This window comes from Littorina saxatilis, linkage group LG14, assembly GCF_037325665.1.
Source record: "Littorina saxatilis isolate snail1 linkage group LG14, US_GU_Lsax_2.0, whole genome shotgun sequence".
In the NCBI taxonomy this organism is placed as follows: Eukaryota; Metazoa; Mollusca; class Gastropoda; order Littorinimorpha; family Littorinidae; genus Littorina; species Littorina saxatilis.
Genome location: NC_090258.1, coordinates 33,554,075 through 33,581,102, shown reverse-complemented (window position 1 = coordinate 33,581,102; position 27,028 = coordinate 33,554,075). Strand labels below are relative to the sequence as shown.

General features: G+C 39.9%; 2 protein-coding genes across 4 annotated transcripts in view; one reads left to right on the top strand and one right to left on the bottom strand.

The window, feature by feature from the left end:
* Positions 1–2,154, bottom strand: part of LOC138947614 (FYVE and coiled-coil domain-containing protein 1-like) — a 52,676-nt gene extending 50,522 nt beyond the window's left edge. For all 3 annotated transcript variants that reach the window (XM_070319126.1, XM_070319129.1, XM_070319127.1), the window contains exon 1: positions 2,061–2,154. The gene's annotated coding sequence lies outside the window, so the exon portion shown is untranslated. The remainder of the gene's footprint in view (positions 1–2,060) is intronic.
* Positions 2,155–13,730: 11,576 nt separating this feature from the next.
* Positions 13,731–27,028, top strand: part of LOC138947613 (F-box/LRR-repeat protein 2-like) — a 39,205-nt gene continuing 25,907 nt past the window's right edge. Inside the window, exons 1-6 of the mRNA XM_070319125.1 lie at positions 13,731–13,891; positions 24,080–24,147; positions 25,052–25,106; positions 25,585–25,659; positions 26,100–26,194; positions 26,905–26,973. Coding sequence (XP_070175226.1) covers positions 13,835–13,891; positions 24,080–24,147; positions 25,052–25,106; positions 25,585–25,659; positions 26,100–26,194; positions 26,905–26,973 — 419 coding nt within the window. The 5' untranslated portion in view covers positions 13,731–13,834. The remainder of the gene's footprint in view (positions 13,892–24,079; positions 24,148–25,051; positions 25,107–25,584; positions 25,660–26,099; positions 26,195–26,904; positions 26,974–27,028) is intronic.

Genomic DNA, 27,028 nt, shown 5'->3' with positions numbered 1-27,028 from the left:
GAAGTGACTGCTGATGTTCATGCCGAGTTTCAAAGGGATCACGAAAGTCTCGAGGTGGAAGTTGAAGAGAGAGAGTCAAATGTTGGAATAATGGACCAACTCTCGTCGTTAAAAGCCACTGATGAAGAAGGGACGACCAGCAGGATCACTGCAAACCGTGATTGGGCTGCCAAAGGCAAAGAAGCGTAAAAGGCAAAAAGAAAAATTGAAGTGTGCCAAGAAAGTAAAGGTGGTCACTCATGCAGAGTATGCTCTTCGACTGATTGTGGATGAAAACCTGGTGAATTCTGTGATGAAAGAAAATTTGAAAGTTGAAGAAGAAATGCTGGAGATGGTGCCAGAAAAGGTGTCAATGGAAATTTTGGGGATTGATGACAATTTGCTGAAACAGTGGCTTACGGATGACGCTTGGGTAGCTCTTCAGCAGCTGTTGGAAGTGAAACGTTCTTCAAACATCATGGAGCCTGCTGAGGATGTTTGCAGAATATGTTGGCGCGAAGATCCGGATAAACATCTTGATAGAAATCCGATTGTGCAGTGGAATGAATGTTTGAGAAAATGCAACACTTGGTACCATGAAGCATGCATACATGCCACCAGCCATCCTCAAATTTGTTTCACATGCCATACTTCAATTTGATTTATAAACTGTTAACAGGGTTCCTAGATTTCTTGTTTCTTGATGCATCAATTACAAAGTACACTGAAGTGCTGCAAGTGTTAATGTTCATTGAAACATCTTGCGTCAGATTAAATCTTAATTCATTTTATACTTCTTTTAACCTGTTTATATTGTTCGGATCTTCACAGGGCCGGACTATCGGGGGGGTTATGGGGGTTGCGCAACCCCACCCCCCCCCCCTAGCCTAAACATGTACCTTACTTATTTAATTTTTTTTTATTATTGCTTATTTTATGCCGTTTCATGCAAGGAGCGACCATTTTCCTATCTCAGAATATGACCTACCCATCAGCTTCAGGGGGCTTCGCCCCCTGACCCCCACAACGAGGGGGGGGGGGGGGGTGGGTTCTAGGGTTTCCGGACCCCCTCCCCCCCCAGCCAAAAAATAAAAATATTGAATGAGGTATGCATTTCTTTATTTTACATTGAGTTTCAATTTTTGGGGTATTAATCAGTGACAAAATCTGCTGCCTGAAACTGGTAATGATCATCCTCAGAATGCACCAGATTGCACCATTTTGCATCCTTTTTTTCAAAATTTTCCGGGGGGGCATGCCCCCGGACCCCCCTAGCAAGAAACCATGTGAAGTACGTCATACATTACTAAAGTGACGTGACCGCTGAGGATGTATGATGTACACTACACTCTTGCCTGGTTATCGATCGTAGGATACAAGTTCAAAGTGTTTTCGTGATTCGTGTCGTTAGCATATTTGCTGGTTGAAGACCAAGCGAAACGATATCGTGCCGCTAGCATATATTTGCTAGCCAAACGATATCGTGCCGTTAGCAGCCTAACCAAACGATATCGTGCCGCTAGCATATATTTGCTAGCCAAACGATATCGTGCCGTTAGCATCGGCCTAGAAATAATTGTTTCTTGCTAGGCATGGGTGAGAAAAATGGTTGGGGTGGGGGTCTTTTTGGTGGAGGAGGATGAAACTGACTGGTGTCTCCAGGCTGTCAGAAACTTTTTTTAAAGCATGTTCGAGGAAGGTTGAGTTTCAAAGATATGCTCAAACCGTCAAACCAAGCTACCCTGGTGCTGATCGATTGGACCCCTTGAGTTTTGCACTTCAGTCACAAAATCAGGAAATATCAAAAGTATTGAACAAGCCAGAATGAGAAACGACATCTGCAGATCCTTTTCTGAGTAGGAAAATGCGCTCTTTGACACAAAACTGAATATTTCGTCTGCATAACTTGTGAAAAACACTGTGCCACAGTACAAGTGTGGCTGTCGGGCTATTTGGTAGGAGGATCCCATCAAGCGTTATGGAAAGATACTCCGTGAAGAAAACTGATAAAGTAAAACAAACTTGCCAGTGAGAAATAGAGAATATTAACACATTAAAAACCTGAGTAGAAGATCAGTTACCGCATAATCAAAGGAAATATCACGATTCAAGGGATCACCAGAAAGTGTAAACATCTAGCAGAAACCAAGTTCACGAGAGCTGCTACCTTTTCATCCTTCAAGACAGAAGAGTTTCTTGAAGCTAAATGACAAGATGCGCACAGCGCAACGTGAATCAAATGTATACAGGCAGGTTTCACAATCTTCAATCACAGACTTCCTTTTTTTTCAACAAAATCAATCTTGACAGAGACCTTTGAAATAATGTTTTTATTAAAGCCTTACATCCTCCTGGATGGAATCAAGACAAAAACTTGTATGCAGACGCATTCTTGTCGACATAATGTGATATCTTGTTACAGTACTCTATCAAACAAAGGGATAGACTTAAACAGAATTGGATAACCATTTATTCAAAGAATATTGTCCAGAGGTTTTAATAAATTAAGCAATAACAATGCAAGCAAAATATCATTTCCGAGCTCAGTGAAAAAAGCAGCAAATAAGGACTAATTATGGGAATTCCGTTCTTCTGAACTGCTATTTCGCTGTGATGCACGTCATGAGCATACCTTCAAAAAGTAACAATGTTAATTGCACTCCATTTCTCTTTTTTTTTTTTTAAAGTAGAATCATTGACCAATGAAAATAAAACGATCTTGGAAAAAAAGTTGCATATTCTTAGAAATAAATACCTGAAAATGTAACCCTACCCTCTAAATGGTGACATCATGACAGCGAAAAAAATACCGAACAAGTCATGTGAAGCGATAATAAAACATTAAGTTGATTTGAAACTAAAAGATCAACATTGGAACCAGGGACGAGTCATTAACAATGCTAGTGAGATTTGGCTAGCCGAAAGCAGAAGACCGAGACGGGTTGCCTCTGCGATGCATATGAACAAAAAAGGCGATTTTTCTCATTTGAGCAGATTTTCACACTAAGCATGACATATCTGTTTATACATTGGGATCCAGGAAATCGAAAGGATACAATACAATGACTTTTGAATCTGTAATCAAAAGTGTTATTATTATTTGCAATTTTTAGAATGTTATGTAACAAATTTGATAATACAATTCTGAACTTACATAACTTGACAAAATGTAAAACAAGTCCCGTGAAGCGATATATAAACCTGTAGTCAATCTATAGGCATCAAATTGAAGGATAAACTCAAAAAAACAGTCATCGGCGAGACTAAATTCAGATAGTCTCGGTTAACCATACCCGAAAACCGTCACGGGTCACACTCGTCTCCGCGAAGCATACTCAACCTGTTTTTGGCTTACGTAAGTGTAGCCTATGCGATCGTAACTTTGTCTGTCTGTGCGTGCGTGCGTATGTGCGTGCGTGCGTGCGTGCGTGCGTGCGTGTGTATGTCTGTGGTAGAAACTCTAACATTTGAAGACGTCACATTACATTGACGTCACATTATGACGTAAAAGGGTTAGACGTCACGCGAAGGAAGTACTGAAAGTCTCGGTCATTATTATTTTGAGCGGGCCGAGACTAGTTGGCAGTCGTGTCCCTGTAAGTAGGCTACATGCAGACAGACAGATCTAGATCTAGTGTCTCGCTTTCTTGCACAGTTTCACCTATGCTCTTTCTGTGTGTGTGTGTGTGTGTGTGTGTGTGTGTGTGTGTGTGTGTGTGTGTGTGTGTGTGTGTGTGTGTTACTGTTTGTCGATTTCTTACGTGAGCCTTGATGGCTTCGCCTCTTGTCTTTAATTCTGAACGCGTTTTTAAAGTAAACATTACATATGTATATATGTGACCCTCCACCACGAAATGAGTCGCATGTCACCTCGCGCGGTTTTGCGCTAGGCTTAATATAAGTCCGGGGAGTGTCTGGTAACAGTGTGATGGTCACCTTAGTCACAGGCTTATAACTCAAACAGTTTTTGTTCTTTTCTAAAACGGGTTTCATCACTGGATAGAGCATACAAAATTCTTTAGGAAAATGTAAAAATATGAAAATCATGCAAAAGAGACATGCGACTCATTTCGTGGTGGAGGGTCACATATTTTAAATCAGAAAAAGATAAGAAGTACAATGCAGTAATGTTTGAATCTGTAATGAAATATTTGTTATTGATGACAATTTTAATGAGCGAACTTATTCGCTTATTTTCAAGCTACCTAGCTCTAATGCAATATCAAAGTCCCGACTGAGTCAAAGATTACTTGACAGTTCCGCCCCAACTATCACAAAAACGGAAAAGACGTCCTCAAAGATTGTGGCAGAGTACCTGGATGCAGTCCCAGTATATCCACTGCAGACTGAACTGTGGCATAGTACCTGGACGCAGTCCCAGTATATCCACTACAGACTGAACTGTGGCATAGTACCTGGACGCAGTCCCAGTATATCCACTACAAACTGAACTGTGACATAGTACCTGGATATGGCAATCCGAATGGTGCAAAAGTCCCTTTTAGCTCTTGATGTCTAAATAACACATTATTTAGCTAAATAACGCGTTATTTAGCTAAACAATGCTTTATTTAGCTATATCATGCATTATTTAGCTAAATAATGCATTGTTTAAATTAAACAATGCATTATTTACAGATACAGAAAAAAGAGAGCCCAGAGCACTAAATAATGCATTGTTTAGCATAAATAAGAGATTGTGTTTGTAAATAACTCATTATTTATAAATAATTACGCGTTTTCTCTAAACAATATATTATATGTAAATAAAGTGTTATTTAAATAAATAAAATATTATTTAGATAAATAAAATATTATTTATCTAAATAAAATATTATTTAGATAAATAAAATATTATATGTAAATAAAATATTATTTATCTAAATAAAATATTATTTATCTAAATAAAATATTATTTAGATAAATAATTTATTATTTAGATAAATAATTTATTATTTAGATAAATAATTTATTATTTACTGTTTTTGCCTTGAAATAGTATTATTACACTAAATAATGCTTTATATAGCTATATAATAGGTTTCCGCTATATAATTCATGATTTGGTAAATAATACATTATATACCGTAAATAAAATATTATATACCGTAAACAATTCATTGTTTAGCGCATCGCGAAGCCGTTTTTTCTCTTGTTGTTTTTTTCCACGTGTTTCCGTGGATCCACGAGAGCTCTGTTGATTCTCAAACTGACCAATCAGACAACTAGCATCTGTACACTAATTAAAGTCCCATTGTTGAGTGTGACGAAAACTCGTGGTGACGATTTTAAAACATGTTGGGTCACGCATGGTCCAATCTTACATGGTCCAATCTTACATGGTCCAACCTTACATGGTCCAACCTTACATGGTCCAATCTTACATGGTCCAATCTTACATGGTCCAACCTTACATGGTTCAACCTTACATGGTCCAATCTTACATGGTCCAATCTTGCATGGTCCAATCTTACATGGTCCAACCTTGCATGGTCCAACCTTGCATGGTCCAACCTTGCATGGTCCAATCTTACATGGTCCAATCTTACATGGTCCAACCTTACATGGTCCAACCTTACATGGTCCAACCTTACATGGTCCAATCTTACATGGTCCAATCTTGCATGGTCCAATCTTACATGGTCCAACCTTGCATGGTCCAACCTTGCATGGTCCAATCTTACATGGTCCAACCTTACATGGTCCAATCTTACATGGTCCAACCTTACATGGTCCAACCTTACATGGTCCAATCTTACATGGTCCAACCTTACATGGTCCAATCTTACATGGTCCAATCTTACATGGTCCAACCTTACATGGTCCAACCTTACATGGTCCAATCTTACATGGTCCAACCTTACATGGTCCAACCTTACATGGTCCAATCTTACATGGTCCAATCTTGCATGGTCCAATCTTGCATGGTCCAACCTTACATGGTCCAATCTTACATGGTCCAACCTTACATGGTCCAACCTTACATGGTCCAACCTTACATGGTCCAATCTTACATGGTCCAACCTTACATGGTTCAACCTTACATGGTCCAATCTTACATGGTCCAATCTTGCATGGTCCAATCTTACATGGTCCAACCTTGCATGGTCCAATCTTACATGGTCCAACCTTACATGGTCCAACCTTACATGGTCCAATCTTACATGGTCCAACCTTACATGGTCCAACCTTACATGGTCCAATCTTACATGGTCCAATCTTGCATGGTCCAATCTTACATGGTCCAACCTTGCATGGTCCAACCTTACATGGTCCAACCTTACATGGTCCAACCTTACATGGTCCAATCTTACATGGTCCAACCTTACATGGTCCAACCTTACATGGTCCAATCTTACATGGTCCAACCTTACATGGTCCAACCTTACATGGTTCAACCTTACATGGTCCAATCTTACATGGTCCAATCTTGCATGGTCCAATCTTACATGGTCCAACCTTGCATGGTCCAACCTTGCATGGTCCAATCTTACATGGTCCAACCTTACATGGTCCAACCTTGCATGGTCCAATCTTACATGGTCCAACCTTACATGGTCCAATCTTGCATGGTCCAACCTTACATGGTCCAATCTTACATGGTCCAACCTTACATGGTCCAATCTTACATGGTCCATATATATTATTGGACCATGTAAGATTGGACCATGCAAGGTTGGACCATGTAAGGTTGGACCATGTAAGGTTGGACCATGTAAGGTTGGACCATGTAAGATTGGACCATGCAAGGTTGGACCATGCAAGATTGGACCATGCAAGATTGGACCATGTAAGATTGGACCATGTAAGGTTGGACCATGTAAGGTTGGACCATGTAAGATTGGACCATGTAAGGTTGGACCATGTAAGGTTGGACCATGTAAGGTTGGACCATGTAAGATTGGACCATGCAAGGTTGGACCATGCAAGGTTGGACCATGTAAGATTGGACCATGCAAGATTGGACCATGTAAGATTGGACCATGTAAGGTTGAACCATGTAAGGTTGGACCATGTAAGATTGGACCATGTAAGATTGGACCATGTAAGGTTGGACCATGTAAGGTTGGACCATGTAAGATTGGACCATGTAAGGTTGGACCATGTAAGGTTGGACCATGTAAGGTTGGACCATGCAAGGTTGGACCATGTAAGATTGGACCATGCAAGATTGGACCATGTAAGATTGAACCATGTAAGGTTGGACCATGTAAGGTTGGACCATGTAAGATTGGACCATGTAAGGTTGGACCATGTAAGGTTGGACCATGTAAGGTTGGACCATGTAAGATTGGACCATGCAAGGTTGGACCATGTAAGGTTGGACCATGTAAGATTGGACCATGTAAGGTTGGACCATGTAAGGTTGGACCATGTAAGGTTGGACCATGTAAGATTGGACCATGTAAGATTGGACCATGCAAGGTTGGACCATGCAAGGTTGGACCATGTAAGATTGGACCATGCAAGATTGGACCATGTAAGATTGGACCATGTAAGGTTGGACCATGTAAGGTTGGACCATGTAAGGTTGGACCATGTAAGATTGGACCATGCAAGGTTGGACCATGCAAGATTGGACCATGCAAGATTGGACCATGTAAGATTGGACCATGTAAGGTTGGACCATGTAAGGTTGGACCATGTAAGATTGGACCATGTAAGGTTGGACCATGTAAGGTTGGACCATGTAAGGTTGGACCATGTAAGATTGGACCATGCAAGGTTGGACCATGCAAGGTTGGACCATGTAAGATTGGACCATGCAAGATTGGACCATGTAAGATTGGACCATGTAAGGTTGAACCATGTAAGGTTGGACCATGTAAGATTGGACCATGTAAGATTGGACCATGTAAGGTTGGACCATGTAAGGTTGGACCATGTAAGATTGGACCATGTAAGGTTGGACCATGCAAGATTGGACCATGCAAGATTGGACCATGTAAGATTGGACCATGTAAGGTTGGACCATGTAAGGTTGGACCATGTAAGATTGGACCATGTAAGGTTGGACCATGTAAGGTTGGACCATGTAAGGTTGGACCATGTAAGATTGGACCATGTAAGATTGGACCATGCGTGACCCAACATGTTTTAAAATCGTCACCACGAGTTTTCGTCACACTCAACAATGGGACTTTAATTAGTGTACAGATGCTAGTTGTCTGATTGGTCAGTTTGAGAATCAACAGAGCTCTCGTGGATCCACGGAAACACGTGGAAAAAAACAACAAGAGAAAAAACGGCTTCGCGATGCGCTAAACAATGAATTGTTTACGGTATATAATATTTTATTTACGGTATATAATGTATTATTTACCAAATCATGAATTATATAGCGGAAACCTATTATATAGCTATATAAAGCATTATTTAGTGTAATAATACTATTTCAAGGCAAAAACAGTAAATAATAAATTATTTATCTAAATAATAAATTATTTATCTAAATAATAAATTATTTATCTAAATAATATTTTATTTAGATAAATAATATTTTATTTAGATAAATAATATTTTATTTACATATAATATTTTATTTATCTAAATAATATTTTATTTATCTAAATAATATTTTATTTAGATAAATAATATTTTATTTATCTAAATAATATTTTATTTATTTAAATAACACTTTATTTACATATAATATATTGTTTAGAGAAAACGCGTAATTATTTATAAATAATGAGTTATTTACAAACACAATCTCTTATTTATGCTAAACAATGCATTATTTAGTGCTCTGGGCTCTCTTTTTTCTGTATCTGTAAATAATGCATTGTTTAATTTAAACAATGCATTATTTAGCTAAATAATGCATGATATAGCTAAATAAAGCATTGTTTAGCTAAATAACGCGTTATTTAGCTAAATAATGTGTTATTTAGACATCAAGAGCTAAAAGGGACTTTTGCACCATTCGGATTGCCATACTTTTGCACCATTCGGATTGCCATACCTGGACGCTGTCCCAGTATATCCACTACAGACTGAACTGTGATATAGTACCTGGACGCTGGCTGAACTGTGGCATAGTAATTGGACGCTGTGTCAGTATATATATCTACTACACACTGAACTGTGGCATAGTACCTGGACGCTGTCCCAGCCCACTGCAGACTTAACCTTAATTGGCACAAGAATCAGAGAGGAAGAGGTAAGGCCCAAAAAAAATAGGTCTGTTTACGGTAACCCGACCGACCCTATTTTTTTTCGCGCGACCCTAGACTCTTTTTTTTGGCATTTGGGGGAAAAAAATTCTTTTTTTTTTTTTTTGCAAAATAACGTAAAAATATGGTTTTTTGGAGAAAAAAAAAAAAAAAAAAAAATCCCGACCTACCGACCCTATTTTTTTGGCCTATGTTACCGTAAACAGACCTTTTTTTTTTTTGGCCTAACCTTAGCCAATGGTGAAAAGGTGGTTAACAACAACCAAGGGCTGTTCTCTGATTCTGAGTCTTGCCATTTCCACTTGAACATCAGCGCACACTTTGATCTTTTTTTTAAATCCAAGTTGAGGAGATGCAGACCATCGAGAGTGTTGGCCCTACTTAGAGCAAGATGAGATCATCACACCCAAAAAGTGTGCACAGTTTTAGAGGTCTAGCTTGAAAAACATCAGAGATAAACCCCAACGTTAAGGTTTTTTTGTCTACGGACATGGGGACGGACACATGTGAATCCTAATACTCACCATTACATAGGTGAGTCAAAAACACTGCCCTTCTTCTTCTTCTTCTTCTGCGTTCGACGGGCTGAAACTCCCACGTACACTCGTGTTTTTGCACGAGTGGAATTTTACGTGTATGACCGTTTTTACCCCGCCATTTAGGCAGCCATACGCCGCTTTCGGAGGAAGCATGCTGGGTATTTTCGTGTTTCTATAACCCACCGAACTCTGACATGGATTACAGGATCTTTTACGTGTGCACTTGGTCTTGTGCTTGCGTGTACACACGAAGGGGGATAAGCCACTAGCAGGTCTGCACATAAGTTGACCTGGGAGATCGGAAAAATCTCCACACTTAACCCACCAGACGGCCGCGGCCGGGATTCGAACCCTCGACCTTTCGATTCCGATTATGAGGCCGACGTCTTACCACCCCGCCACAACCCCGCCACCCCGCCCTAAAGTTTGGCATTTGGAAAGTTAAAACAAGTCGCGTAAGGAGAAATTACTACATTTAGTCAAGCTGTGGAACTCACAGAATGAAACTGAACGCACTGCATTATTTCACAATGACCGTAGTCCGCCGCTCGTGCAAAAGCAGTGAAATTAACGAGCCTGTTTAGTGCGGTAGTGGTTGCGCTGTGCTGCATAGCACGCTTTTCTGTACGCTTCGTTTTAACTTTCTGAGCGTGTTTTTAATCCAAATATATCATCTATATCTATATAGGGTGTGTGTGTGTGTCTGTCTGTCTGTCTGTCTGTCTGTCTGTCTGTCTGTCACTTCGCGATGCACGGCCAAAGTTCTCGATGGATCTGCTTCAAATTTGGTAGGCATATTCAGGTAGACCCCGGACACAATCTGGTCGATGAAAATTTTCAACACGTGCTCTAAGCGCGGCGCAGTGAACCGATTTTGGTTTTTCTGTAGATCCATTTCCAGTAACTCTTCCTTATCTTCTCCAGTGTTTTGCGCGTTTATCTTCCTTCCTTCGTGTGGCGTCAATCTCGTCAACACGTGCTCTAAGCTGGCGAAGCCGGCGAACCGCCACGCTGCATACTCCGTCTCGCGATCATCCCGGCGAAGCCGGTGCGAACCGCCACGCTGCATACTCCGTCTCGCGATCCACCCGACGAAGCGGGTAATCATCTAGTATCTATATGTTTTTGGAATCAGGAACCGACAAGGAATAAGATGAAAGTGTTTTTAAATCGATTTCGTAAATTTTATTTTAATTATAATTTTTATATTTTTAATTTTCAGAGCTTGTTTTTAATCCAAATATAACATATTTATATGTTTTTGGAATTAGAAAATGAAGAAGAATAAGATAAACGTAATTTAGGATCATTTTATAAGAAAAATAATTTTAATTACAATTTTCAGATTTGTAATGACCAAAGTCATCAATCAATTTTTAAGCCTCCAAGCTGAAATGCAATACCAAAGTCCGACCTTCGTCGAAGATTGCTTGGCCAAAATTTCAATCAATTTGATTGAAAAATGAGGGTGTGACAGTGCCGCCTCAACTTTTACAAAAAGCCGGATATGACGTCATCAAAGACATTTATCGAAAAAATGAAAAAAATATCTGGGGATATCATTCCCAGGAACTCTCATGTAAAATTTCATAAAAGATCGGTCCTATATGATCGTGACTGGCTGTCTTTCCAAGTTGGAACGTTTTCAATCTGCTGTCTGACGTCATCAAAGTGTTGAAAAACGTACGGCGATGTCTATAAAACTCTCACTTGACCACAACATTCACAATGCCGTGCATTCAAGGATTGAAAAAAAACACTGGCGTTGATCAGACACAGTCATTGAATGTTGTTATTTTACACATGAATCTGCTTAACATTTGGTAAGAAATGACCGTCAATCTAGTAGTGCCGGGCGGTCGTGAGAATTCAAGGTTTTCAGAGACAGACAGTAAATAACGTGTTCTGAAATAAACACATGCCGAAAAATTCTTTAGTCAGCCAGTTGATCATCTGCCTGACAACGGATAGGAAGTGTAAAATTGGTCGCATCATGACAATTTGCTGTGTATGGCGGTTATAACAGACGATTTGTCTGCAGGGCGGTCGTGAGAAAAAATGAGACGGACACCTTGCCCGAGTGACAAAATGACCAAGCGCAAGTAGAATAAGCCGTAGTTAGCCTTTCAAAACCATTTCATGTCGTGATTTGATGGAAATTCCTACTTATTAAAAGCATTTTACGTCCAAACCTTTTGACAGCCATTCAAACTGAACAGATTTGTAATTAATGTTTTTGAGACGGACACATTTAGAAAAAAGACCGTTTACTTCGCATGCGATTGTATCGAATAAATGTAAACACATTCATTGTTTTTTTTAATTAGGTGTGTTCATCTATCTCTGTTCTTTGGTTTCTAATGTACTTTTAACTGGATTTCTTTGTGTGTTTTTGTACTGGTGCATTTGTCTATTGCAATGTCGCTAAAAAGGGAAATCGTGTCCGTCTCATTTCTCACGACCGACCTACCTCTTTCGCAGGTGGGGAATACAAACTTGACTTGAATTCGATCAAAGTTTATTTTTCATATGTAAATTCCGAGGACATTCGACATAGACCAGTGAAAATTCACGACTAAACAAAACGAAACGTTTTATTTAATATCAAAGTCAGGGACATACCTGACTCTGAAGACTGTGAAACCTGTCTACATCCCTTCACAACCGTACGGGCCTATTCTCTTTTCAGTTGTATTGATAATTTCTTGCCTCAATGGCTGCATGTGACCAACTGCGCTAATCGCATGAGATTTACATTTTATTCTTAAACACATCCGGCTATAACCAGAGTAAGATCTATATGTCTCTGCTATAACTAACTCAGTTTTGAGATTAAAAGTATGAATATTTCTGATATTGCCATGCGTAATAACGGTAAGTGGTGTACTTACTCTTAGCGCAGATGAAACGGTAGAGGCCGTGCACACACTGACAAAACAACCAACCAACAAAAAACAAAAAAACAAGGTGCATTGATTTAAAACTGGAAATTCAAATAATTATTTCTTCAAGTTATTTCAGTGTGGATTTAGAAACCAGAGACATTATATGAATGTGTCTGGATAAAATTAACTGATAGTTTTAAGAATCCCAAATCAGATAGACTGCTAACGTTCCAAAATTCAGAGGCATGCAATCAAAAAACAAGAATTGTAAGTATTGACAAAACAAAATTTACGATTACTAGTTTTACTAGTTACATTTGACAGGTTTAAGCTCACTTCAGTTTCGTTTCAAACCCGAAATGGGCAATAAAAGATAACAACTGAGAGAGAGAGAGAGAGAGAGAGAGAGAGAGAGAGAGAGAGAGAGAGAGAGAGAGAGAGAGAGAGTCCATGAAACTGCCGTGCAGATACATAATCTGCTTCCAGGGGAAATAACCGTGAGCTAACTAACTCATCATGTACACAAACTCAAGTTGATGGACTAGGGAAACAGAACTATAAACTCTCTTCTCGTTACGCTTCCTCCTTGCCTATTTTTTTTATACACGATACTTTCTTTTAAAAATAGTAAAAATTGTAATGACCATTAAAACGGACATTAAAACCTAATTGTAATGTAAACGGACGTTTTTATATAAATTTGCTTTTCTGCTTGTTCGTTTTGTGGCTTACGCTGTTGTCAGTTGCCAAACACGACAGCGACATTTTTGTCTTCTCCATGAAATTGAAAAGTAATGTAGGAACTCCCGCCACTATGGTCAAGCGAGGTCATTCCAGACCACCAATGCGTATTATGACGTCATCTACGAATCAAAACATTGCAGGCAAGGGACATCAGCTGTGAAGTGCAACAGTGTAACATTTACCGTGATTGGTCATCTTCATTTCTGACATTTTGGAGAAATAATGCGTATCGGAATTTTTGACAGTGTGATCAATGTAAAATTTGAACGAAAGTTCCTATGATACTTGTTTTATGTATGACTTCACAAAAGTGTAGTTTTGTTTGCCAGCCAAAGGTTCTCCGCAAAGTTCTCGTGTTGCTTGTATACTACGACGTCACGATTTTTGGCCAATGGGAAGGCAGCTTACTGAGAGCTATGGTGGAAGCATTTTCATGTTATTATTTTCTTTTGTTTTCCTGTCAGTTACTGACAGTACTTTGCTGTAACACTCATTGGATGGAGATGTAAAGATGAACCACCACGGCCAAAACGGTCATCTTAATCACCACGTCAAAAGCAGATCTGAGGTAACAGCCCCAAGGGGCACTAAATAGACATTTTTGCTTCGTAAATTCACTATCATGTCCACTGCATTCTTTGTAGCCACTTTCGTTGCAGAAATTTCATGAATAATCAAAGGACTGTATTGCCTTTCTTGTGGCTAATTTTCACGAAGATGAGCTTAAACTGCATCTTACTTGGACTGAGTAATCTGTCATGAACGAGACTTCGCATGTTGAGCCTGCTGCTTGCTGGTGTTTGGGGGTCGTATTTTGTAAACAATCTGCTGTGTACAGAAGACATTCTTTGTTCGTGCACGTGCTGGCATTTGAGCGCTTCAGAATTGTTGTCATCTTTCAGGTTGAAAGTAATTTCCAGAATTTGAAGTCCACTGACCCTGTAGATTTAGATAATAGATGTGTCCCTGGTGTACATCTGTACGTGGTTATATCACTATTTTATGATTTGGACTCAGAATCCCAATGCTTGCTTCCTTTGTTTGTACTCACAGTCACAGTCTCAAACTGTAGGAAGGGACTTCTTGAACAATGACTTAGTCATTAATAATTTCCATTTACAGATAGTTTAGGCATAAATGGGAAAACTGTTTGTGGTGGGCTAGGTGTGATGTTGATATTAGTCAAGATACGGTTAGATATATCAAAATTTTGTATGCTCATCATACACGTACTGCAGATACTGATAGTAAAACTTGATTGGCAGACACTTGTTGCATTTACATTGCTACAGGATTTGTGTACGCTGTAATACGTTTTATAAATTATGAATTCCATAAGTTCTGTCTGGAGTGGAATAGGACATGGATGCTGCATGCTTGTGCATGCAGATCAATTAGCTGGATTGAAATCAGTGAAAGTAACCTGTATAATTCACTAACTCCATTACTGAGATGATAATCTCGTGAACTTAATTGACAGGATCGCACATGAATTTGAACAGCATGTCCAGTTGTAAGATGACTCTCGATCCTTTCAACTGACCACTTTAGTTTGGACTGGACCATCTGTATGCAGTACATAATCTGGCGAGATGTTTTAAGTTAGGCTTTCACTTTATTCAACAAGTACTGCAGATTGAGGGCTGCGCCATGCATGGATATACATCTTTTATGAGTTATCTATGATAGTGAAGATGGAAGTGATGTTCGATGTGTTCCGCCCGGCCATTATTGAGGAACATGATGTCGTTCATGATGGGACATTCTTGGATCTTAAGAACCAGTACAACCCCTTTGTGGCGCACAGTAGTAGCATTATAGGGACCGGGGTCAACAGGGTGATTAATTGTGCTTACATTGCTATGAAGTCTCACTAATTACAGCACTGAGTTCTGTTGAAACTTGAATACAATGAAATATGTGTGTAGGAGAAAAATAGACCCTGTGACTCAGCATCAGTTGAAATGAATTAATGCCAGTGGGCAGTTTTGGAAAGTAGGTCATTGTGTGACCTAACTTTTTCTTTGTTAGTGTTACTGGAAGTATCCAAGAGCAAGACATTTTACAACATGAAAAAGGAGGTCACCGGGTCAGATTATTATTGATTAGATAAAACTAGATTCCAGCTAGAGTAGCAGTATCGCTGTGACTGTGAGGAGGAGGGCGGAGATGATGGGAGAAGGGAGGGTTAGATGGAGGGGCGGAGCGAGAGAGAGAGGGCAGTTGAATTCATTTATGAAGACATTTTTATTGTTGTGGAAATTATTAATCTACCAGTATCACATACATTTTAATTTCTGATTTTGCTATTTTTGGCTCACGTAAGTGTAGCCTATGCGATGCTAACTTTTGTCTGTCTGTGCGTGCGTGTGTGATAGAAACTAACATTGGACTGAACACCGAAATACTAATTTTACCGGGTTATTATCCAAGCAACAGCTTCAAAGTATTGAAGCAATGATCAACATTTCGTCGGCACGTATGTAGATAAAGTGTGTATCCAAAGAAAACGGGTGGTGTGGGGTTTTGGGGGGGTAAAAACAGGTGACTGGTTTGTGTTGTGTGTGGTAGGTAGACCAGGTCAGGGGTCAAGGTTAGGTCAGATCGCGTGAAGGATTGTGGTATAGATTCACTTCTCAGTTCTAACCGAGCTGCATTCGCCGATTCGGGGAAGACGATTTCACATTGTTCGGTTTCGTAGCGGCTCCAGAAAAAATAGATAAAGAAGATACCAAAGGAGATTTCCTACAGATTGATCTGCACAGCGTGTTTTCAGTGTCTGCGCGAGGAAGCGCTGTCGAAAGGGCAGTGTCGATCTCAGTGGCAGTCGTGTCCCCGTAAGTAGGCTACAGACAGACAGATCTAGATCTAGCGTCTCCCACTCTTGCACCATGTCTATGCTTACTGTGTGTGTGTATGTGTGACGGAGTGATTGAGTTTGTGTTACTGTTTGTCGATTTCTTACGGGAGCCTTGAAGGCTTCGCCTCTTGTTAAATTTGCAACACTATATATAATAAATATTATAACCAAAGACGCTGTCAAGTATCAACTGATGACTCATGTTGTTGTGTAAGACATTGGGTTTGTGCAGGTGTCAGATCAATCAATCGAGATATATAACAGCTTGCATAACCATTATTTATCTGTTCCCCTAAGTGCTGTAGATGGTTTAAAGATGTCATGTATGGGTCAAAATGACCCCTTACCTCAGAAAATGTGGAGCTAACAATAACAAAATGACCCCTTACTTCAGAAAATGTGGGGCTAACAACAACAAAATGACCCCTTACCTCAGAAAATGTGGGGCTAACAATAACAAAATGACCCCTTACTTCAGAAAATGTGGGGCTAAAAATAACAAAATGACCCCTTACTTCAGAAAATGTGGGGCTAAAAATAACCAAATGACCCCTTACTTCAGAAAATGTGGGGCTAACAATAAGTTTATTTTTAAAGCTGTGGCAGAGATGAATACTCGTGCAGATGATTACTGAATTCACTCAGTTCTACATTTCAAAATGGCTGTGGCTGCATGACAGAGTGTTACATTCAGAAGGCACAAGGGCGGGGTAATAGCTCACTCGGTAGTTGTGCTGCATGGCTTCAAAACCAGTTCTTGCTTGTGGTGTGGGTTCGATCCCAACGTTTGCCGATGGATTTATGTCCCATAGTCTTGTGCAGATCACTCTCCTCGGTTTCCCAACACCCCCGCACGCATGCACACGATAAAGAACCTGAATTTCACAGCCAAAGTCTCAGGGCTTGGAAATATGAATACAGCATGCACACGATAAAGAACCTGAATTTCACAGCCAAAGTCTCAGGGCTTGGAAACATGAATACAGGCATGCAGGCAACAACAATTACAACAGGCGTAACGCCGTACTCTATGGCAGCTCCCTTTCCTCAGAGAGAAAGCAACCAAAATGTCCATGAGGGTAACCAGTCACAGGACTCCTGAATACTGGACGTTTAAAGGCACAGTGCACTAGCTCACAGCCTTCGTTTTGCGTTTTTGTTGCAGCTGAGTGCATTTACAGTTCAAAAATCCTCCTATGGTAGTAAAACAAACCCAAAACTACCCAACGACGACATCTGTGAAGCTCGACAGTTTCTTGTTCACGCGAGTGCATAAATTAACCTAGTTATTACGTGGTGTTTGGTCGGAGTTCGATTCAACTGAGTGATTCCGGCCTCCATTTTGTTTTACACAAACTCATGATGACGTCTGACATAGTTTGCTTAGTGACATGTATTTTTGTGCATGATGTGGTGATCTACCTGATCTAAATTTAGATCCAAAAATAGGCCAAGACCAGCCGGGTCCGAGTACGAAATTAATTCGTAACTCTTTGGGTGCAAGTCAATGAAACTTGGTAGTTCTTCTAACGGATAGCTGCCTGAGGTATGACTAAAAGCCCCAGGGGCTCCGTGCACATCCAGAGTAATTTAACTTTACGTGCAGACTTATATTGCCTGCCTGCAGGTACCTAAAATTAGTGATCACATCTGCGCAGGATAAAGATTCCAAGTTGACTGCAAAAGTGTCTGGGGTTGGAAAACAATTCATGCAGGGAAAGATAGTATGGTTAGTGTGACACTGTGGAGCACTATTCTTAGAAATAGCAGCTAGACCAAATTTCTTTGAAATTGAATGCTAATTAACCCGAAGGACAGTATAAGAATGCCAAAATTGAAACAAATTACTAAATTGTGGGTTGAACTAGAAGGCACTCCTGATGCCATTCTGTAGGGCACTCCTGATGCCATTCTGTAGGATGGTGACTCTGTCGAAAGCATCTTGACAGTAAAGACATAGCAAAGGAGTAATTATAACCTTTTCCCATACCTCTTGACTTTGCATAGAACTGTCACCTGCCTTTAGATTCTGGGTGCATTTTCAAACTTCTAGTCCATTAAAGAATGGTGTTGTACTACTGCTGCAAGGGCTGACCGACCGACCATTTGCCATTTATTGATTGGACAGCTGCGCTCAGGTAATAGCTAGCTGTGCTCTGGACGATAAAACAGCAGAGCCTGTGAGTGTGATGGATTTTACTGTCAGATATTTGCGGCCACTTCTTTGATTGTTTTAATTCCACTTTTTCTATTCTTCCAATCTAAAACCTCTTTAATCTCTTGTTTAATTGGTTTTATTCCATTATATTGTGTGCAGATTTGATTTGATTAATTGACTTTGATCAGTACCAGTGTTATTTCCAATGATTGGCCTGACGTTCTTTCGTGACTGACGCATTGATTGTTCTGACTATTGACCATCTAATACTTTCTGACTGAAAACAACTTTGGAAGACAATACATTTGGACATTAACATATTTTTAGTCCAAGTTCTACGACTGCTGACCTATTAAAATTGTCCTCTGACTCGGAATCTGAGAACAACGTTACAGTACATATGGAGTTTGAGGAAGTGGGTAACCCAGATTAACTGCTTGGAATTATCATGTGTGCTTCAGGCATGGGAATTGTCCGCCGAAAGGCAAATTTCCGCCGAAATATATTTTTGTTCCGCCGAAAAAGCAAAAGTGCATGTCCGCCGAAAAAATAAATGGGGGAGGCAAAAATGGTTCTAAAAACTGAATTTAATGGCAAACTTGGAGCTCAGATGACACCAAATTGCACCATTTGGGTTCTTTGGAGAGAAACAATTTCCGGGGGGGGGGGGGGGGGGGGTAGGGAGGGCATGCCCCCAGACCCCCCTAGTAGGGCAAGGCGTTTCGCGCAGTCGACTTAGCTATTCATACAGATTTTCAGCCTTTTTTACTTCTTTCAATTCCCATGCCTGGTGCTTAATTGAGAGAGAAAGAATCGATGGTCATTTTGCTGTACCAAACTGTTTATTGATGTACACACTTGTCTGTAATTCTGATCGTTATTGTTTAATGTTACTCACACTTTACTTTATTTTTTTTGTTACAGAGTACTCTGTGACAGCAATTTCCAATGTTTGATTGACACTGAAATATCTCATGTCTCATTTGTGACTCACTAATTGATATGAAAAAAACTGCGACAGATTGAATCACGCCAGCTTAAGTTGACAGTAATGAACGCATTTCTTCTGTGGACAAGCAATTTGGAGAGAAAAATGCATGGATAGCTTTTTGGTACAGCACACTTGCATTGTGAACACCTACTGCTTCCAATGGTAGAGTTCACCCAAGTGTGTCTCACTGCCAATCAATTTCCCTCAATCGCCTTTTTTTTTTTATAACGGCAAATGTGCCACTGTGCATCATTTATGGGAATGCTCTGAATCGGACCCATGGGGTGCTTTTATTGTTCAGTGCCGCAAAGTGATTTCTAAAATACAGGATGGATTTAGGGGTACAATGACACCTGCAATGAAAGGACACCCTTGGGACCTGAGCCAAGAATGTTCCTTTATTGTGGCTGCAGGCCAGTGTCTTATATATTTAACATTGACAGGTACATTTTGGTCAAGATAATTAATAGACAAAGGGACGATCGAGCCATCCTGTCACTGGAGGTGTCCCCACATGGGAGGGACTTGATCACAATTTGCAGGCGCCCCTGTATATTGAGAGACTAGAAATTGTCATGCACTGCATGGTTGCTGGTTTTTTTCTGTGATTGTTCATTTTCATGTTAGCTAATGTAACCCTGTACCTGGTTGTGAATTGATTTTATTTTACTAACGTGCCTTTGGCTCTCCATCCCTAAGAATCGTATTGATTCACTGTAGTACTGGTATGGTAGTACTGTTTTCACCATATTGTGATGCAGTTATTACTCTGTTTTGGAGGATGCTGCGTGCAGGGCACTTTTTCGTGTTTCTGTAACTCACCAAACTCAGACATGGATGCAGGAATTTGTTTCTGTGGGTATACTTGGTCTGCTTGCATGTTAATTGCAGGGGGATAACTAAGGCACTATTATAAATAGCAGGTCTGCAAATATTAGTATTACTATTAGTTGGCGTGGGAATTCTGAAAAGTCTCCCATAATAAGTAATACTAATATCCCACCAGGCGGAATTGGGCATCGAACCTTAACGTCGAAGGCTGATGTCTTAACCACTAGACTACTGCACCCATGTACTCACTGTTCAATTCTAACCCCTCCTCCACGGAAAGAGCAAAAACAAAGTTAAAACACTGCAGACTCTGCAATCTCAGTGCACACTTCTAGTGAAGAAGTTTGCCTTGTGGATCAATAACTGGTTCAGCCTTCAGACTTTCATTTTTCCTCTCTTTCTTAAAGCACAGTGCATCAGATTTATTTTGGTTCTGGATTGTTGTTATGGTTTCCAACAGGCTGTGTGCTCCCTTGAACTTTGATTTTGAATGGCTTAATGAAGGCATTTATTTATAGAGTAATCAAAATGGAGTACACATTGCTGACTCCTGCGTTTTAGGCTCATGCATGCATGCAGGTTATAAACGACTTTTCTAAGATGTATTTGCGGTATGTAATTCAGAATCTGGCTTTGTTTTACTCTTAAAATAGAAAGTACTGTTTATATCTTTATTACAATCCATTTTCCGTGGATTGCTCTTTCACCGAGATATAGATTGTGCAGGAATGACTTTGTTTTTGTGAAATCATTGAAAACATGAAGACTGTCGTTTATTCATGGACATCAGTGTAAGTTTAAATAGTAATAATTATGTACCGCAGTTTCATAGAGGATGAATTTGGTTTAGTTTTTGTTGACATGCAAAAGCTCACTCTAGTGTTCAGAAAGTCTTTATTTTTGCAGACTTCGTGAGGTTTGGTGGGTGCGGGGTGTGTGTGCACAGTGTGTGCGTGTGGATGGGGGGTGGCTCAGGTTTGTGAGGTTTGGGGGGGGGGGGGGGTCAATTGTTACCAGTGCAGGAATACCACAGGGGACTTGATTTGCTGTCATGCAATTAAGACCATTTCAGTTAGAACGCTTTTCCAAGTTTGAGGTAAAGGAAATCAGGAAAGGATTGAGTCAGGAAATCCTCAGCGTAATTAGATCAGGAATGGCAGTCAGGGTATGTATGATCAGGAAAATAGTTGTCACTGCCCTATGATGATCGAGTCTGTCCATTATACTACGTACAACACCAATTAAGTTGCAAGTCGTAAATGTCATCATGAATGCGTGGGGATTGACATTGGCTAGCTTGTATGTTTTGACAGATGACTGCATGGGTATACATTTAGTCATGCTGTGTTTTTGCACTGAGGCCTTAAGTTGCACTTCCATACACCCTGCGATTGTGATGCCCCTGATGAGAGGACACCACACTTTCTTTTGTCTATTTGTCCAGTATTAAACAATACTAATACCCCCTGGTGTTATGACAGCTAGGCCACCTGCAAATTTATATATGCTAATTGAGGAACAGCTTTTCGCTGGTCTCAAGGCCGGAGTTTATAAAGCACTTATAACAGTGAGTGTGAGTGACTGCATGTACATGTATCAGTGATGTTATCTCAGTCATGGCCCCTTTACCATTAAAGCCATATGTACTCGATGACTATACACGCTAATTGCTTTACCAACAGCTGGAGACAGACTAAATTAAGTTCCCTGCAAAATATTGTGGTCTAGGACCCCTTAAATGTTGAGATATTTGAATTTTCATTTTGATCTGGATCGTCCTATTTATAGATTTGGCAACACATGTAACGTTGATGCAAGCGGGAGAGAACACCGCGGCTTTGTTGACATCCTCACTTTTTCAGAGGCTAGAACAAGCTGTAATGCATGTATTATGGTCCGCGCATGGTGACGTATCATCATTATATGGTCTTTTGGTGCGTTTGACATCGATTGTGGGCAAACTACACTTTGTAAACACGGGAGTGCGTTAGTATGCCTTTAAGGATTTTTCTGCTTTTAGTGAATTATCTTCTTCAGTTCTTGTATTAATTATATAAGGACTCCCAACATCCATTTATAAAACATGTACTTATACTTAAAGTTTAACCAACAATGCCCAAGGAATTAAACATGCTGAGACGTTCCATGCAGGAAACCGATGTCATCGTGGAATGTTGGCTTAACTCGATTCTTGGCGATTGTCATGTTTTTTTATTTAGCTTAATTAGACTAAATAAATCAATTTCTCCATGAAAACTAATATCTTAAATACGATTGCAGACAATGCATGATTGAATATTCTTTTATCTTTCTATTCATATACCAGGTACAAATATGAACACTTATTTCATGATACAAATAATCAGTTTTGTTCTTCTCCTGAAAAGCTGCATGTCTGAAACCTGAGTTACGCCAAAATGTATTCCATGACGATGTGGAAATATGAGCTGTTAATGTTATGAAGTTGAGTGACTCGTCCCCAACACAACAGTTAAAAGAGCAAAGCGCACTTAATAATTGCCACTGAAGTAGTACGTTCTGTGAGGTTTTGTGTAGCCCGGGCAGACAGCTGTGTTTTATAATTGTTCTAACACCAAAGTCTGTGTCTGTTGCACTGTAAGTCATCAGTGATTGACACTAGGCACATGACACTTAAGTGTTACGATCAGTGTCCCTGTTGTGAAGACTACCGTTGATTATACAGGGGTGGTGTGCATGAGAATGATTAGTGCCCAGCTGGGTGGGAACCTGATGCACGCAACAACTGGGTAGGAATCGGGTTGAAATCTCAAACAAATCTCAGTTTCGACCATTTAGGCACATGCAGTACTGTCATGCACACTAGTAGGAGGTTGGATCAATCAATGGGTGGCCGCCGGGTCTCAGTGAGGGTGAGGGCCAAGGAGGCTGGTACAACTGACTGTGAATCAGAGTTTTAATGTCTCTTGATAACTCAGGTGACTGTCAACGTCCCTATGAAGAAAACAACAACCCATGAATAAAACCACAGGAAAAGATCCAAAAATGCATAACGGCTGTGAGGTGTCTATTAATAGTACAGATTGACGAATAAAATGAATGTAGGATAAATTTGTACACTTTATAGCTCAGCTAACAGTCACAATCAGAACCAGTCATTTTTTAATTTTCCTGCGCCTCATAAAAAGTGAGACAAAAAATAACCTGTTATATTGTTATCACTTATTGCCATGGTGTTATTACGTACCATATATTGTTCAACGTGGATGCACATGAATTATATGATATTAAAATGTACCTTTTCAGCAATTATTTTGGCTAAATGATCTTTTGTTGTTTCAGCTGGCTCACAACTCACATTGTCATATATTCATTGTCAGCTGAGACGCTCTGTGGGATTGCAATAAATATTGAGCCGCATTTACCTAACAGCAAAACTAATTATGGCACAGGATTCATACAGCTGGTCCGTGTTTATCATTAATCCAAACAATACTCCATAGGATTGCAAATGAATGGAAAGAGGCCCGGTAGCTGATCAGTTGGTAGAGCACTCCATGGATTTGTGATCCCATGGTCTCGGGTTCGAATCCGGGCCAGGCCAGACACAGGTCAACTTATTGTGCAGACTCAGAGACGGTATCCATGCATGTTCTAGCCCCATGTCACCACTGTGGCACGTAAAAGACATTGGTCATTCTGCCATAAGGGCGGGTGGCTGATTATAATACACCTAAACACGCACACGGGTGACCTGGGTATTGGCACAGTTGCTGCTAGCTTTCCACTGAGAGGAAGCGACCCAAATTTCCCAGCGATGGGACAATAAAGTTCTGGAAATAAAAATGAGAAAAATAAATATTGAACCAGCTGCATGATAAAGATTAATCTAGTAGCAAAAATATTGACTGGTTCTTTTGTTTGTGTGTCTCTTCAGGGCTCTCACTTCACCTATGATGATGACAGCTATATCAACAAAAAGTTGCCCAAAGAATTGGTTCTCAGGTAGGTTCCAGTTGGTTTGTTCTTTTTGGATCTATTCTGAGAGAGAAAGAGAGCTAGTGAGGGACAAGACAAGACAAGACAACATCTTTATTATCGAGGGTAATAGATAAGCAAGAATATTGCTATTTTACATCCAGCCCTCGCCCTAATATAGGGTCAACAAGAACAGAAAACAATATAATTAAAGAACTATCACATCAAACTTAATACATTATAATTGTATATATATACAGATACAAATTTAAAAATAAATTGTCATACTGCATTTTAAGTACAATTTCCAATGATAAAAGTGTAAAATGAGAGAGAGAGAGAAAGAGAGTGTGAGAGTTTGTGTGTGTGTGTGTGCGCATGTGTGTCTATATATATATATGTCACAGTGTGTGTGTGTGTGTGTGTGTGTGTGTGTGTGTGTGTGTTTGAGGGAGAGATGAAATTAATGCATAGAGTGAGAGTGTGTGTGTGTGTGTGTGTGTGTGTGAATGTGTGTAATTTGCATTGTGAACCAACAGTTTTACCAAATCAATGAGGGATTACAAGATTTGACATGATAATGGGGACATGTTTCATATAAATAGTTGACTGATACTGTTAGTGTTACATTACTGGTACACTATCAGAAATTGAACATACATTTTTAAATACACATACAACATAAGCACAAACACAGTGATACTGATAGGGTGAACAAGAAACAGAGTGTTAAAAGGTGGGGGGGGGGGGGGGGGGGGGCAGAGATTGGTGGGGTGGGGTGGAGAGGGGTATGAGGGGGGGGGGGGAGGATCGAGGGATGGGGTTGGGGGGAGAGGTGAGTGAGAGAGAGATATAAGTCTCGATGAAGGTGGAGACAAATTCGAGTAAAGTGATTGGTTTGTACATCGCAGTCTGCCTACTTCTGTTGTAGAATATTTTCCTTTCTGGACGTGGTCACCTTGTGTCGATGTGCACAAGTGTGTAAGGTGAGTGGTGCGAGCATTAATTTCCAGGATTACAATCAGATATGTACATTGGTTTTTTTTCCATTCTGGATTGATAATTTGGCATTTTAGCTTTAATTTCTATTTGATCAGCTAATTTTGTTGGGCAATATCATATCATAGGAAAATTGGTTAATTTTACCTTTTATTGTGTCGGAGACAATTTTGTGTGAGGAGTTTAAATTAAAGTTTTGTTTTGGTTTCAGTGTAAGTAGTTTTAGTTTCTTAAATTGTTTTCTTTCATTATAGTTTTTATTTAGATGTTTGTTATTCCTGCGTCCAGTTTATTAAGGTGGAGTCTGGATCTTGGCAGGAGATGGTGTGTGTTTGCGTATACATGTATGTGTGTGTGCATGCATGCATCTGCACTTTTGTTTGCACAAAGCTATACCCATGGCTACATTGTTTATGCTGTGTCTTTTGGTTATTGTTCTTAAAAAAGTTTGATATTCCCCGACAGACATGGAACCTCCTGGCCCTAGATGGAAGCAACTGGCAGAGAGTTGACCTCTTTGAGTTCCAGAAAGATGTAGAGGTAATTTAAATACATAAGCAATATGTCACCGACAGACAGACACACACACACACACATGCATGTATGTAGACACTCAAGCATGCACAGACGTACGCATGCTTGCTGATGGCATGCAGACATGCACGCATGCACACACACACATGCACACACACGCACGCACGCACACATGCACTCACACACACACACTCGCACACACACACTCGCACACATGCACACACACACACACACACACACACACACACCACATACACACACACACACACACACACACACACACACACACACACACACACACTCTCCCTCACTCACACAAACACACACACACAAACACACTCACGTAATCACTATCATCTTCAGTCTTTCAGCGGAAACAACAAAAATCATGCATTATCATAATTTATGTAAACAGTATATTATTGAATGTATTAACTGTGTTTCAGGGCCCTGTGGTAGAAAACCTGTCCAAGAGATGTGGAGGGTTCCTCAAGTCACTCAGTCTAAAAGGCTGTCAAGTCATCACAGATCATGCCTTAGGGTATAACACTTTTCCTTTCTTCCTTTCTTTTACTTTACTGCCACACTAAGGTAAAGGCAAGGTAGTAGCTGCCCTCCCCTGTTTGACAGCAGCTGTTCTGTAGAGGTTCTGCTGAGATGTATAGCTCAAACATTCAATGGCTGAGAGACACTTGTCGGCTTTAGAGAGTTGTCACTACAGTTGATTTGGTTTGACTACTGTTTTTTCCTGTTTTTCTCTTGTAAACTTTTGTGTTTAGTACTGTACTTGCGTTTGAATGGCTTTGCCTTCAAACATAATTTGTGTGTTTTGTGCAATTGGGTACAGAACTTACTACCTAAACTTCTAGAGTTCATGAGTTAGAAGCAAAAGCTGTATGCTGAAGTTTTGGTGTTTTAATGGTGCGCTCATGCAGTTACAAAACTAAGTACATGTAGCTGTGAACTTCTAGGATATTTGAGGTAGAAGCCAATCTGTTATTGTATATATATGTACTGAAGTGTTTGGTAAATTGTGCATGGCATGTTCTGGTACGTAAAGAATGAACACAATATTTTCAAGGTTGTGCTGGGTGTAAAATTAATGTCTTTTTTATGTGCATCTTTTGTATTATTCATAAGGGTGTGTTCATCATCTTTGCTGTATTCTTGAGCTGTGCGATTATGTTTTCATTTGTTAATTTGTGGGACAGAGACAACTTACTTATTGTGCTTTCTTGTTTGTATTTCCAGTATATTTGCTGAACAGTGCAAAAATATAGAGACCCTCATTCTGAACAACTGTAAAAAGATAACTGATGCGTGAGTATTTCATCTTACGTGTGTGTGTGTGTGTGTGTGTGTGTGTGTGTGTGTG